Raw genomic sequence first — 14,216 nt, 5'->3', positions numbered from 1 at the left:
GCTGCTGGGGTTGGGGATTAAAGTCTGGCTTTGGAAGAGTGACTAAGGCTGCCTTGGCAGTGTTCTGTAGGAGTGATGATGCAAGGAGAATAGCAATGTCTCAGGTTTGGTGTGGGGAATGAGGGATGGGATGGATGAACTGCACAGCACCAAGAAGGGTGGAATTGTGGAGTCAATCCATGTGATAAAATGAGGCCATGTCTTGTGTTCTTTGTCGTTGCAGTACTTCACTGGCCTAGAGTGTGGACACAAATTCTGTATGCAGTGCTGGAGTGAATATTTAACTACCAAAATAATGGAGGAAGGCATGGGACAGGTAAATCTCAATTAACCTCATGGCTTATTTCTGGAAATTCAGTGTATTGGAGAGACGGGGTAGAGTCTCTCTGCTAAAGTTTAAAAAAACCTAAAATAACAGCAGAGAAAGCTCAAACCCCAAAGGTTTGGGGGCTGCAGGCTCTGCTAAGGTGAATCTGGAGAGAATTCAGTGGAGTTGGTGCAGGTTTTTGGGCTGGGGGAGGAGTGGCACACCTGGGAGAGGCAGGGCACTCCTTTGGCTGTGGATTGTAGTGAAGTCTGTTGCCTTGGAATTCCTTGTGATGCAAAACAAGGATAATCACTGTTCCTCCTCTGACCCTTCTGTGTTTTTCAGACCATTTCATGCCCTGCCCATGGCTGTGATATCTTAGTGGACGACAATACAGTTATGTAAGTAATACTCTTGGCTTTGCTCTCTCTTTCCATTGTGTTACTCCTGTGCTATTCAGATGTATTTAAATGCTTCTAACAAACTGCACAGGAGCTTGCAGGCAGCAGAGGAGCCTGCCTTGAGCTGTCTGCTTTGATTCCAGGATGTCTCTTAACTTCCTGTTCAGGTGTGATGACACTGGGAGGAAAGACTCCCTGACCAGTTTGGTCAGTGTGACACCAGGGTTTCCAAACCCTGTTTTACTGCTTTGTGCATTTTGTTTCCTTTGGTTTACCTAGGAATTTAGGACTTGTACCCAGGTCAACCCAGTGGTTGCCCAAGCCCTATAGCTGTAGTTAATAGGTGAGTCAGAGGACAGGAGTCCTAAGGGCTGATGCAGGATGTGTTTTTTGCCCTCTGATAGGAGGCAGTTGACCCTCAAACACAAGATTTGATTAAGGTGGTGTGTCATCCTGTGTCCTTGGGATTATTAAGTTGTCCAGCTGTAGAATGACTGATATAGTTCTTGGTGGATCAGTGAACTCCATGAGCTTCCTTCTTTTTTATACTGAGGGAGGTTGTTTCATGAGCAATATCCTTCATAATGCTGAAATTTGTTCAAGCTCATTTTAATTATTCTTGCTAAAACATCTCAGTAGAGGCTTATTCTGTTATCTTATTCTTTCCTTCCTGAAGCCTGACTCATTCATTGATATTAATTTGGTGGTTTTTTATTATCAGTTGCTTTCAGAGTAACGACTTTCCCAATTTTGGCTCTTGGTTACTCATGGAGTGTAGGCTGGATGGAAGTGGAAGTAGCTGAAATGCTTTTCTGCCCTGTTGAGGGCTGGTTTGTAGAGCCCAGTGGGTGGAAACTGAGCTGAAGTTGGCATGTCTTGAGTAACTTGATTGAGATTTTTGTTTGCCAGAGGCTGAACTTCAATTTGTGGAGTGAAACGCTCTCAGCAGGACTTTTTTGAGTGTTTTCTTGATTGCAACAGTTGGAATGAGCTGTTCAAACAGTGCATGTGAAATTGAGTAGCTGAAAGCATTGGAGGTGGCAGTGGCAGCAGCAGCAAGGAAAGGATGGAAGGAAAGGAGGGCAGTGCTGTGGGATTCCCCTGGGCTGGAGAGGCCAGGGATGAGCCCTGGGATAGGGCAGTGGCAGCTGGGTGCTAAAGCAAACAAGTCCCATTTGTCTGAGTAAAGCTAGAAACTGTTTCTAGAGGTAAAAACCCACCTTTGCCTGGTCTTACCTGGATTTCTGTGGGGAGGAAGGTGCATTTTTTGAAAAAGCTCTTTCCTTTAAAAGCCAACATAGACAAGTGTGGCAATCTTAGGATATGTCAATATATATTGCAAAAAATGTAAATTATCTCAACCGGAACCTGCACCCACTTCTGTGCTGTTAATTACTACTTTTTAAGTCCTTTCCTGTTTACAAAGTCTCCAGCTCTCAGTTTCCAAGTGATATGAACACAAAATTTATATGATTTATGGGCTCTGGGCATGAATTTCACCTCTTAATTTGCCTAGTTTTATTTGTGATTTTCCAAAAGACAGTAATATTCAAAGCAAAATTCTTGAAGATCTTGACCTGGTGATGTTGATTGGGGAAATCAAAGCATGTTGATAAGCAAAAAACCAGTAGATTATGTGCTCTGGTTAGTCATGGCATGACTGCTAATTTAAATTCCAGTACCTGATATGTTGTTATAATACAGTACATTTTCAAGGTGTTTAGTATGTCTTGAAGCCCAGGTATGGTGTAAAAAATAGAGATTTATAATTAATACTAAATTCAAATTGTTTTCTCATTCTTCAGTAAGTTTGACTCCAGAATTGCAGGAGATGCTTTGTCAGCTGATTTGTTTTATTTTAGCCCTGGGAATTGAGCTGCCACGTGCTGTGATTTATGTAATAACCAGCATGTGCTTGGGAGAGGAGCTCCCCAGCTGCCCAGGGCTGGGATTTGTGCACATCCCATGGGCACACACTGCTCCTCAGGGAGTGTTGTAAGGATAACATGCAGGAGTACCCTTAGTTTTGGCTGCAGCTGGAAAGCAAAATCCATTAATTCCAATATTTACCCATGGTATGACCTGTTTAAAGCTGTATTCCACACTAGGTTTTAAACCAGGAATGCCACAAAGGGTGTGTCAGTGCAGCTTTATATTTAGATATATTGGGAAGACACTTCAGTCATAGCTAAAAGACATTTTTAGAAGTGCTCAGCAATCCATAATTAAGTTATTTTGGATGCATTTAGGCTGGGCAGTCTGCAAATGCCAGCTGGAATGGTGTGCCCAGGAGAAAAGTGGTCACCACGTTTGTCAAGGGTTCCCATCAGTCAGTTTTCCTCTGCTCCCCCAGTTCCAAGCAGACTGGAATTAATTTAAAGGCCATGTTGTGTACACCCCTAGTGATGTTGAATTCAAATCAACTTTGTTTTTATGGTAAATTGATTAAAACACCATTAATTTTTAAGCTGAATCTGTAACATTCCACTGAAACCCAGCTAACATGAGGCTTCCCAAAGTTATTAGCCACACAAGGGTTGTTCTGGAGCTTTTTAAAGGGATTTGCCACAAAATGTGCCTGTTTTATGTAAATGAACTGATAAAATTGCTTGCTTTGTTTCTTGTGCTCTTCAGGGAAGTATTTTTAAATAAAAATCCTCAGCACCAAGAGTTTCAGTTCTTTTGAACTGTTTGAGCTTCCTGTTTCTGAAGCTAATATATTTTTATATATATATTTATACATTAAATAGAATGAATGTAGTTTTAATAGTAATAAATGATGTAACAAATAAATAGAGAACAGTTAAGTACAAAAAGTACCTGCAAGTGTAGAGGGATGAATCAAACCTATTTGTCTTAACTTACTGGCAGTAAATGGAAAAAGCACGATTTCTGCTGGAATTTTTCTGTTTCTTTCCTTCCCACAGGCGTCTGATCACAGATTCCAAGGTTAAATTAAAGTACCAGCATTTAATAACCAATAGTTTTGTAGAGGTGAGTTTTTATTTGAATTTTTTAATGGTTTTGTCTCACACATGTAGCCAGCCAGACTGGAGGTTTGTTTAGAACTGCAGAGCAGGTTTTTTGCATAGTCTCTAATCAAGTGTGAATGAGGGGTTGTTTTATGGCCCTTTGCATTGCAGGGGTAATTGTAGGAAAATAGTAAAAAAATTTTAGGACAAAAGACCTAAAGAGAATGTGAGAGCAGTTGCTTAATATTTGAGTTCTGAGAAACAGAATTACGTAGTTATAATGGTTACATAATAGTTATGTAATATTTATAACTCTTGAGTGTTACCTGAGATACTTCACATTTAAAACCAGGAAATGCCATAAACACAAGAACGTGCCTTAAACATTTTGCCAGTTGAAGTAAAACTGCAAAAGTGCTTTGGCAAAATACTAATAGTTTATATCCTCCAAATAAACTTGGAGAAAGGTGCTTTGCAAGATGTTTGCACTGTCCCAGTTTCCCAGTTGTGTGGCTTCAGCCGTCCTGTAGAGCCCGGGGCGGAAGCTGTTACGGGATCAAGCTTTCAGTCCTTGCCAGGAGTGATGGGTGCAGTGGGTTTGGTTTGAATTTCTTAGCTGTTTGCAGCCACAACAAAGGGATGCAGGGCTGGAGCTGTCCTTGAGCACACCCTTCCTGTGTGATGTGGGATGTGTGCTTTGTTCCGCAGTGTAATCGACTGTTAAAGTGGTGTCCTGCCCCCGACTGCCACCACGTCGTTAAAGTCCAATACCCGGATGCTAAACCCGTGCGCTGCAAATGTGGCCGTCAGTTCTGGTGAGAGAGCAAGGAAGAGATGCTGACCCTGCTTTGTACTCACTGCCCTGGGAGTGTGTTAGTGTGTGTTCATGGAGGCTCAGGCTGCTTTGGCGTGGGAGGGACCTTAAAGGTGATCAAGTTCCACTGCTATGAGCAGGGACACCTTACACTATCCCAAACTGCTCCAAGCCCTGTCCAGCCTGGTCTCGGACACCCCAGGGATGGGGTGACTTCTCTTGAAACCAGTTTAAGTGTCTCACAACACTCACAGTAAAGAATTTCTCCCTAATAATCTCATCTAACTCGGTCCTCTGGCAGTGGAGAGCCATTCCCCCTTGTTCTGTCACTGTTTTGAAGGGGCCCTTGAGGGATTTCAGGGTTGAAGGGGGTTGTGTTGAGTTTCCTGAAGACTGGCTTTGAACAACCCAGAAGGAAACTTAAACTGTTTAATTACAAGTACAATCATCTGCCCTGTTTATTTTCCTTTCTTTCCCTTACAGCTTTAACTGTGGTGAAAACTGGCATGATCCTGTTAAATGCAAGGTGAGCACATCAAGTTTCTTGTCCAAATCTGTGTTTTGAAAAAGTTTAAAATAGATTTATGTGCAAGACTTAGCAACGAAGCCCAAGTTTTTGTGGCTGTCCATAGAATCATAGATAATTCTGAGCTGGAAAGGGACCCCCAGGGATTATTGAACCCATTTGTTGTTCTCACTAGGGAGCTGAGTAACTCACCTGTTTGAATCACAGGGTGAGTAGCAGCAGTGAAATCCTATTGGGTGCCTTTACTGCTGCCTCACAGTTGGACCTTGTGTGGGAAAAGTGCCTCATCCGGGGGGAATTGTCTGGAAGAGGAATTGTTAGACCTGTGTCCCCTGCAGAGGAGTGAAGGTGTTTTTTGGACAAGGGGCATTCCTGTAGGAGTTGTTCCTGTAGGTGTTTGATGGTTTGTCAGGCGTGATCTGTTGTACTGGAGGAACTAATTTGGTTTTGCTGGTTTGGTTTGAAGGAACTTCAGAGATTATCTAGTCCCACAGCCTGCCATGGGCTGGGATACATTCCACTAGCCCAGGGTGCTCCAAGCCCTGTCCTTGAACACATCCAGGGATGGGGTAGGCACAGCTTCTCTGGGCAGCCTGTACCAGTGCCTCCCCTGAGGGATCAATCCCTTCCCAGTATCCCATCTATCCCTGCCCTCTGGCAGTGCGAAGCCATTCCTTGTGTCCTGTCCCTCCAGGCCTTTGTAAACAGTCTCTCCATCTTTCTTGTAGGCTCCTTTCAGGTACTGGAAGGCCACAATTAGTCACCCCAAAGCCAAAATGTCCTTATTATTTAAGAGTCCAGCATGAAGTTTGTGTTGATTAAGAGCTGCAAACTCATTGCAGGAGTGTTTGTGCTGGGTGCTTGTGCTTGCTGGATCAGGATGGAGCTGCAGGAACTGTCTGCCACTAAGTTAGTGGCTGTTTGCACAGTTTTCCAGCACCAACACTCCCCAGTTCCCATGTGGCTGGGTGTACCCTTCCTTAATGTGAGCAGGTGTCTTGGGAACATTTACAGTTCCTCCAGTTAGATTTAATGCTCTTCTTCCATCATTTTTCTGACAGTGGTTGAAGAAATGGATTAAGAAGTGTGATGATGACAGTGAAACCTCCAATTGGATTGCAGCCAACACAAAGGTGAGAGGTTTTCTCCTATTTTATATAGAGGATTTTATACAGATTTGTCAGGTGAAAAGGACATCAATCTAATTCCTTGCACTAGGATTGCCTTTTCTGTTCCCTGTTAAGAGCAAGCCTTAAAATCCACAGTACACTCAAGTGCTCTTGTTTGAAGAATGAACAGGTGTTAATGCCTGGAATCAGGTGAGTTTCTTCAAGGTCAGTGGAGGAAAGTGCTTGGAAGAAACAGTTAATTGGAGACCCAAAGGAAGCTCAAGATTTAAGTCTTTGGGCTCCTGTCTGGCACCGGTGGCTTCCCTAAGCAAATCCATGGCCCATTCCGTGTGTGGAACATGTTAGCACCACCCGTGGCTCAGTTTGGCTGGGATCTTTTACATCTGCCTTCAAATGCCTGGGATTGGCCTCCGGAGGAGCCTTCATTTCTGTTGGGCAGCATTCCAGGTGGAGACTGGCAGAGAACAGCTGTCTGGGATTTCATTATGTAAAGGTCTTCCTTCTACTTAGCCTAACTTTGCCTGAAACTTTAGCATTTGATCATTTTGGGACAAATTAAAACCAAGATGGTCATGGTGACAAGGACACAAAAGCAGCAGATCCCATGGGGGTGAGGAGCAGGCCTGGGGCTCCCAGCTGAAGGAGGAAGGTGGGGAGGGAGTGAGGAAATGGCTGCTTTGTTTTCTTAGCTCTGTTGTGTAAGTGGTTAATGGCATTGTTTGCAGCAGCCTCGCTGCTTTCCGGGGCTGGCTGCCTGGTTTTCATCGAGCTGGAATGTTGTGTTATGGTGGCAGAGAAACCCCTGCTGTGCAGCTCAGATCAGCCCGGAGTGGGCCCTGCTTGGAGCTCACAGAGTCACCAGAGGGAGTTTGGCTTTGTCTCGGTGTGTTCCAAAGTGGCTCGGGGACTGAACCAGGTTTGTCTGGAGTTTGCTGGGTGTTCAGGGACTGCTCCTATTAAACCTGAGGAAGAGCAGCAAATAGCTTGGAAAAGGCAGAGTGTAAGCACTGCTAGCCTTGGGTCTCACGTATTTGGCACACTGGAACAGCAGCAGCCCTACTTGGCCTGTTAAAGCCCTCAAGATCTTGGGGTTCTGCATGTTGTACCTGCCCCTGCCTTGGGAATAAGAAGATTTTTGGGAGGGGGAGAAACACCCATCTGGAGGGTGGCATCTGGCACCAGCCGTGCTTCTTCATTGGTACCTCTAGTCTGCTGTGAGCAGCAGAGGTGTCCTGGGACATCACTGTCTAAGCTACTTCCTTTAATACTGTTCCAGACATTCCTGCATGGGAATACTTAGGAGCCCAGGCTGCAACAGGGAGAAAAATTGCCATCAGGGTAATTACTCCAGACATTTGAGCAAGCCAACAGTCCTGGAGTCTTACAGCATCCATATCCATTGAATTAACTGAAGGACAATATGGCATTCTTCTCTCTGAGCTGATGCTGGATTCAATTGAGGGGAAAGTTGGCAGGAAGAGTAACCCACTCGCATGCTGATTCCTGCCTTGGGGAAGGTGGGAATCTCCAGCTTTGGCCTCTGGGATGTGTGTCCTGGGAGCTTTGCAGCCTCCAGAGAGCCAGGTCAGCCCGGGATCGTGGGGCTGCATCCATCTCCTGCCTTGCTTCCCTGCTGATCCCTGACCATGGCATGGAGAAACCCCAGGGCTGTCTGGGTGTGGGGCTGTAGTGACAGACTGGGATGGGAATTGTGCAGTTGGAGTGTGTCTCCATCCCTCCTTTCTCTCTGTACTGCTCTAGCAGGAAAGCAAGGCAGCTGTGTTTGGTGAGGCACAACTTGTGCCTGCATCTGTTGTCTTCACAGCCTAAATTCTGTGTTGAACTTCATTTTGAAGAACCTAGAAAGGAATCAGGTGCCATCAGGTGCAGAAATCCCCATTATCAGTGGGAACAGCTCTCCAAGGAATTCAGCTGTGACTACGCGCTCCGTTGCTGCTTCTGGCTTTTGGAAAGCGCTTTCTGGAGCCATCCAGGCATGAATCCTGTCCCATGTGGGCTCCTCTCAGGGAAGGAGACTTCCTGTCATACCAAGATGAAGGTGTAAAAGAGAAATACCAATCCTCTGGAATGTGGGCTTGAAGTCTGGATAATCCTTTGCAACAGGAGAATGTGAGATACATTTGTTCCGGCTTGTCCTGGGAGATGGAGCTGGAAAGGAAGATTAGACAATTGTGTGAGAGAACAGAAGAGTGAAACCCAGCTGAATTGGGTTCTGTTCCCTAACTGGAATGATGTGATGCATTTTTTGATGAATTATGTAGAGTGGTCTGAATGAAAAACGAGGAAGTTCGAGTAGTGAGTTCTGTGGTTTCTGGTACGATTTTTTTATTCTTTTGCATTCATTTACTTGCACTTAGGAGACCTAAATTCCTTCTACTTGTACAAAAGACACAGCCCTTGCAGCAGAATGTGCTGGAGTAGATGGCTTTTTTCTTAAAATAAGCTACTTTCACATGAGTTCAGCTTAACTAGATTAATTTAAAGTTGAGATAAGGCAATGCAAGTTTTTTATCAAGCCTGTAATTCTCAGTCTTGTTGAGGAACGGGATTGAATAGCCCAAGGATTTGCACATTTCTTCCTTTTTCAGTTTATTTGACAAACTTGGTTCTTCCTCTCTTGAGTTAAACTTGACAGGTTTGGGGTATTTGGGAATAAAGGAGCCACAGAGATCCATTACTTTCATCAAGTGGACATGCAGAGGAGTGAAAAATAGAGACAACTTGGATTTGTGCATTTATTTTGGGCTCTTAAGGTGTATCAAGAGTGTCTAAAAGGAGGAGGGGAAACCTGTTTGGAACCTGAGTGTGATTTTAATCTCTGCTTGTTGGAATACCAAAGGGAAAAGAACAGAGATGGTGACAGTGCTGGCCTGCACACAAAGCACTGCTTTTTATTGTGGAACTTAAATTGGTGTTAATGAAAGTTGTTAATCTGGTACTAAAAAAGCCCCAGCCTTGCTTCTTTGGCTCCTGGCACATCCCCATCCTTCCTTTGCAGGCCAGACAGAGCTTGAAGGGCTGATGGATAAACCAGGCACATTTTCTTCTCCAAAAGAACCATTGGCTGTTTTTCTCCTGTGCATGAGATAAAATGACATGAGCCCACATCTCTCCCTTTTCAGATCACTTTTTAATGGCTTAAAGTGCTCCCTCTGTACTTTTTGGACATCCTGCATTTGTTCTAATGCATGGAAATCCTGGCAGGACATGGAATCCTCCAGCACCAGCACCAAACTGTGCTCCTTCATTTCCCACTGTGCCGGAGCCATGATCTGTGTTTTTCTGAAGGTGCCCAAGTGCCATCTCCCTTTCTCAGATGAACTGATGTTTCAAATCTGTTTAAAAAAGTTTTGCTCTGTGACTCCAGGTGTTAGAATGGTGTACTGTTTGTGCTAGCCATAATTAAGTTTTTGGGTTTTGTTGAAATTCATTAAGAAATCCCTGTGGTTTTTGATGATTCTTTTTCTAGGGTGGGCTAGAGGTGAAGGCGCTGATGTGAATGTGGCTGTAGGAGGCTGATGTCCATCAGTTCCTCTGGGAGTTCTGGAAAGGACTAATCTCTTTCACTTGCCCTGAAACAAGAAACATGTTTCTGTTTAGCTTCCTGTTAATAAAAGAGCAGCTGAGGTTTATGGTCTTTTATGTATGCATGGACTTCTACAACAAAATCAGGATTGTTCTCCATTGCCAGGTTTGCCCAGGCTTTTGTTTCCAAGCCCAGTACGGAATTGTTTGAAGTGGAACAATGTTAATGAGGTCACTTCTGTGTTGTGCTGTGACTGATAATGTGCACAATAATCTGCAGGTTTAGTAACTTGATTTGCTGCCTGTTGGGTTGTTGCATAGCTGTAATTCTCAGGGAGATCTTCCTTTTCTGTCCTCATTAATCTATAAATCTCTCCCACTTGTTCTGTTGCTGATAGGAGTAGTTGCTACTTCTTTTTCTGTTGGTGTGCAGCATTTCTTTAGTGTGTGCTTTTCAGGGCTTTAATTTTTAATAATATTCAATGTTACACTTTTACACAGCTTTAGGGATTTGCACAGATACTGTGTCACCTCTTCCTTGTGCTTTGCTCGACAGGAGCATAAAAGCTTGAAAAGGATGGCATTCCCTGTGAGAAAAGGGCTGGAATGAGATCCTAGAATCATGGAATGGTTTGTGTTGGAAGGACCTTAAATCAAGTTCCACCCCCACCATGGGCAGGGACCCCTTCCACTATCCCAGGTTGCTCCAAGCCCTGTCCAGCCTGGCCTTGGACACTTCCAGGGGTGGGGCAGCCACAGGTGCACTGGGCAGCCTGTGCCAGGACCTCCCCACCCTCCCAGGGAAGAATTCCTTCCCAATATCCCATTTAACCCTGCCCTCTGGAAGTGGGAAGCCATTCCCTCTTGTTCAAAGTCCCTCTCCAGGCTCTCCTGGAGCCCTTTGAGACACTGAAAGGGTCTTTTTGTCCTAGTTTGCATTCCAGTGCTCAAAGCCCTGAGCAATGTGGACACACTGGAAAGCTTGGTCCCACCTGAAGGAAGGGCAGAATTTCCATGCTCCTGATGGAGCCTTGCTGGGGGTGAGATGGCCCCAGGTCCCTGTGCTGTGGATATGTGCTTGTGGCACCTCTCCAGCTTGGCATGTCACCTGAGGCCTGTTCTCCCTCTCTCAGCTGTAGGATTTTGCTCAGCAGGAGGGACCACGGCAGCTGTGTGGATCAGCTGCGCCTCCCACAGTGATGTGGGCACCTGATGGGAGGAGATGTGTCTGGAAGCGCTGCTCAGCTCCACAACCTCCTCTGGCTGTGCAGCCCAGGGTCATCATGGTGGGACAGGGACACTGTCTGTACTTAGAGCCACCCTGGCTTATGAGCAGACTGAGCAGGGATCTGCACGGTTGGGGAGGACATTGCTGGCATAAACCTGAATTTGAGTCTTGACTTGTTGGTGCAGGATTGGAAGAGGGAGGAGTGCTGCCTGGATAAGGGAAATAGATGCTGCCCTGAGTGATTTGCTTGAAGGAGGGACCAGTTTCGACTTTGAAGTTCACAAAACTGACTGACTAACTGGGAACAAGCTTCCCTGGCTGAGTATCCATCCTGTGACAGTCCTAGGGAACATCTTGGTGTTGTGCCCTTGAAGGGACCAGCACAGGAGCTACTGTGCTTCACTTAATCTGTTTGTAGTACAGTTACTGAGTCTGAAGAACAAACACAAATGACTGGGAAAAAGACAGGTCTGGAAAATCCCTCTTCTATGCTTGGTTGCTGCTTGATCCTGTTGGTTTGATGTTCAGATTCTCCTGATTGTGACAATACAAACTGGAAAACTCATATGAAACGCAGTAATAGTTGGGACACTCAGAGTGGGTGTACAAAAACCCATTGGATTCTGTCCTAGAAGGAGCAGTCATGGAGTGATTGTGCATGTTGGTTTCTTCCTTTGCTGAGAGTTTATCTGAATGCCATGGTAGGAGCTGCTTGCTTTGGTTATCAAAGATGTGCTCCAGACTGGGGAGGGGATTTCACATGATGCTGACCCAAAAGCTTCAGCTGATTTCACAGGTGTGTGGATCACTGGTTTGGATATGTTTGTTATTGTATTATATATAAAAACTGGCTTGTGCAGAAACTTCATGAACGCTGCTGTGGTTGTGGGATGAGCTGGATGAGGAGCTGATTCAGCCTAAAATGGTTTTGGTTTTATTTATGCAGTTTTTTTTCCTTTGTATTTGCTGCTTTCTTGATCTGTTAATTTCTAAGCTCATGGAGACCATGATATTGGTGTTATATTCCCCAGATATTTCCCTGTGCAGAGCTGCCCTTTGAGATACTCACATTTGTCAAGAGCCTTACTCCTGAAAGGGAAACCCCATGTGAGCTTTTATGGAAAAGTCTTCAGTGAGGTGTCACATGAAGGGAAAAAAGGGACCTGACGGGAAACATGGAAGCACCTCAGGAAGAGAAGTGTCTTTTTAGCTGACAGCAGCTTCTTTGAAGCACACTAGAGTCTTGCTGCATGTTTTCAGCTCCTCTCTGGATGGCATGTTACAGCTGCAGGATTGGTAACAGCGTGATTCCGGCTTGGTCTCAGTCCCAGAGTGGACCAGACACTTGGTGGTGAGGAAAGCCACATGCTTCCCAGGCTCTTAGAGACCACCTCTCTGCTAGGATTTTGGGGAAGGTCATGAAGTGACTCACCCAGTGTCCCTCTGTGAGAGCAGCATAGATAAAATATGTTATTCCTTAAATTTTTTTCTATCTAACTGCTCCGGGTTTGGAAGTATTTTAAGGCCTGACTGAAGAGGATCTCGATGTCCAAAGGGAAGAATTAAATCATGTATTTCACTTGACGTGCTCTGTCTGACTGCCGTGGGAACCCTTCCAAGTTCCCCAGGCTGTTGGGGTTCCGTGCTTGCCCTGCTAACGGTGCTCTCTGTCCTGTGGACAGGAATGCCCGAAATGCCACGTCACCATCGAGAAGGACGGGGGCTGCAACCACATGGTCTGTCGGAACCAGAACTGCAAGGCGGAGTTCTGCTGGGTGTGTCTGGGCCCCTGGGAGCCCCACGGATCTGCCTGGTGAGTTCGGGAACGTGCCTTGCTGGAAGGCGAGGAGGTCGTGGTGCAAACGGCATGGATTTGGACTGAAATCTGTGGAATCGGTGTCCCTGTTACAGGTACAACTGTAATCGCTACAATGAGGATGATGCAAAGGCAGCAAGGGATGCACAGGAGGTGAGTCCATAACCTTTGGTGATGAGGGAGATCATCGGCCCTGTGCTGTGCTTTCTGTAGACCTACACATCTGCTCTGAAGGAATTCACGGATTCGGGCACAAATCCAAAGGACAGTTAAGTCTTTTGACTTTTAAGATAGGGATGGTTTTGCCTGCTATGTGCTACCTTTGTACATCCAGAGCACACAAGTTGAACCATGCCCGTGGTGTTATTTTTTTACAGCTGGTCTGTCAGTGTGAAGAAAATAAGATTAATGACTGTGTATTGAGTCATCTTGGTTCTCTTGCACTATTTAGCACACGGTGCCTTTCCCCTGCTTTATAATCATCCTGAGATTGCCCTCTTAGCACAAGCACAGTAATTAGAATTCCTTATTAGCAAAAAAACCCCCAACAAAACATCATCTTCTCACTTCTGTCATGACACTGGAAGCATGTGAGTGCTGTACCTCGAGTCGAGAGGCTGAAATACAAAAGTGATGGGGCTTGAGTAGTGTGATTGTAATTGCTTCCAAGGTTGGGAGTGAGGATGTCAGAGCTGTGCTGGGAAGTGCCTGGGGCTCTTCCCAGGGTTAGCGGGGCGTGCGGAGCCGTCTGCCCAACATGACGGGAGAGGAGCCTCCTTTGGAAAGGAAGCTCATTCTCAGGATCAGGAAGAGCCTTGTGAAGGGTTTACTTTCTCTTACAGCCATTACTTTGTTTTAACTATTTGTTTTCTTTCTCCCTAATGGGAATTAACACAGCGATCCCGAGCAGCCCTGCAGAGGTACCTGTTCTACTGCAACCGCTACATGAACCACATGCAGAGCCTGCGCTTCGAGCACAAGCTCTACGCTCAGGTGAAGCAGAAGATGGAGGAGATGCAGCAGCACAACATGTCATGGATCGAGGTGCAGTTCCTGAAGAAAGCAGTCGACGTCCTCTGCCAGTGTCGTGCCACACTCATGTACACTTACGTCTTTGCCTTCTACCTCAAAAAGAATAATCAGTCCATTATCTTTGAGGTAAGAGAAAATGGGGTTGTCAGGAATTCAAACTGTAAAACTGAGGAAATAAGATTTAATGCTTGGAGGCCTCTAGTTCTCACTTTTACCTAATTTATTCTGGTTTAATATTCTTTCGTGCAGAAGTTAGAGGCTCTCTGGGCATTGTGTAGGATTGTGTGCTGGAGGAGCCACAGAATCACAAAAGCATGGCTGCCCCATCCCTGGTAGTGTTCAAGGCCTTGTTGAATGGGGCTTGGAGCTACCTGGTCTAGTGGAAGGTGGCCCATGGCAGTGATGGAACTGGATGAGTTTCAATGTCCCTTTCCACCCGAAGTC

At 45.5% G+C, this 14,216-nt stretch overlaps 1 protein-coding gene across 3 annotated transcripts in view; it reads left to right on the top strand.

Moving 5' to 3' along the window:
• The window catches only part of ARIH1 (ariadne RBR E3 ubiquitin protein ligase 1), a 50,256-nt gene that overhangs the window by 32,234 nt on the left and 3,806 nt on the right, over positions 1–14,216 (top strand). The window contains exons 4-12 of one of the 3 annotated variants that reach the window (XM_041418507.1): positions 224–316; positions 653–708; positions 3,636–3,702; positions 4,389–4,495; positions 4,978–5,020; positions 6,082–6,153; positions 12,607–12,737; positions 12,836–12,893; positions 13,638–13,898. In XM_041418507.1, coding sequence (XP_041274441.1) covers positions 224–316; positions 653–708; positions 3,636–3,702; positions 4,389–4,495; positions 4,978–5,020; positions 6,082–6,153; positions 12,607–12,737; positions 12,836–12,893; positions 13,638–13,898 — 888 coding nt within the window. Of the gene's footprint in view, positions 1–223; positions 317–652; positions 709–3,635; positions 3,703–4,388; positions 4,496–4,977; positions 5,021–6,081; positions 6,154–12,606; positions 12,738–12,835; positions 12,894–13,625; positions 13,899–14,216 lie in introns of all 3 variants that reach the window. The other 2 variants (XM_041418506.1, XM_041418508.1) reach the window with 2 other exon arrangements.

This window comes from Onychostruthus taczanowskii, unplaced genomic scaffold (assembly GCF_017590055.1).
Source record: "Onychostruthus taczanowskii isolate IOZ18803 unplaced genomic scaffold, ASM1759005v1 scaffold6, whole genome shotgun sequence".
NCBI lineage: Eukaryota > Metazoa > Chordata > Aves > Passeriformes > Passeridae > Onychostruthus > Onychostruthus taczanowskii.
This window is presented reverse-complemented; position numbering and strand designations above follow the sequence as displayed.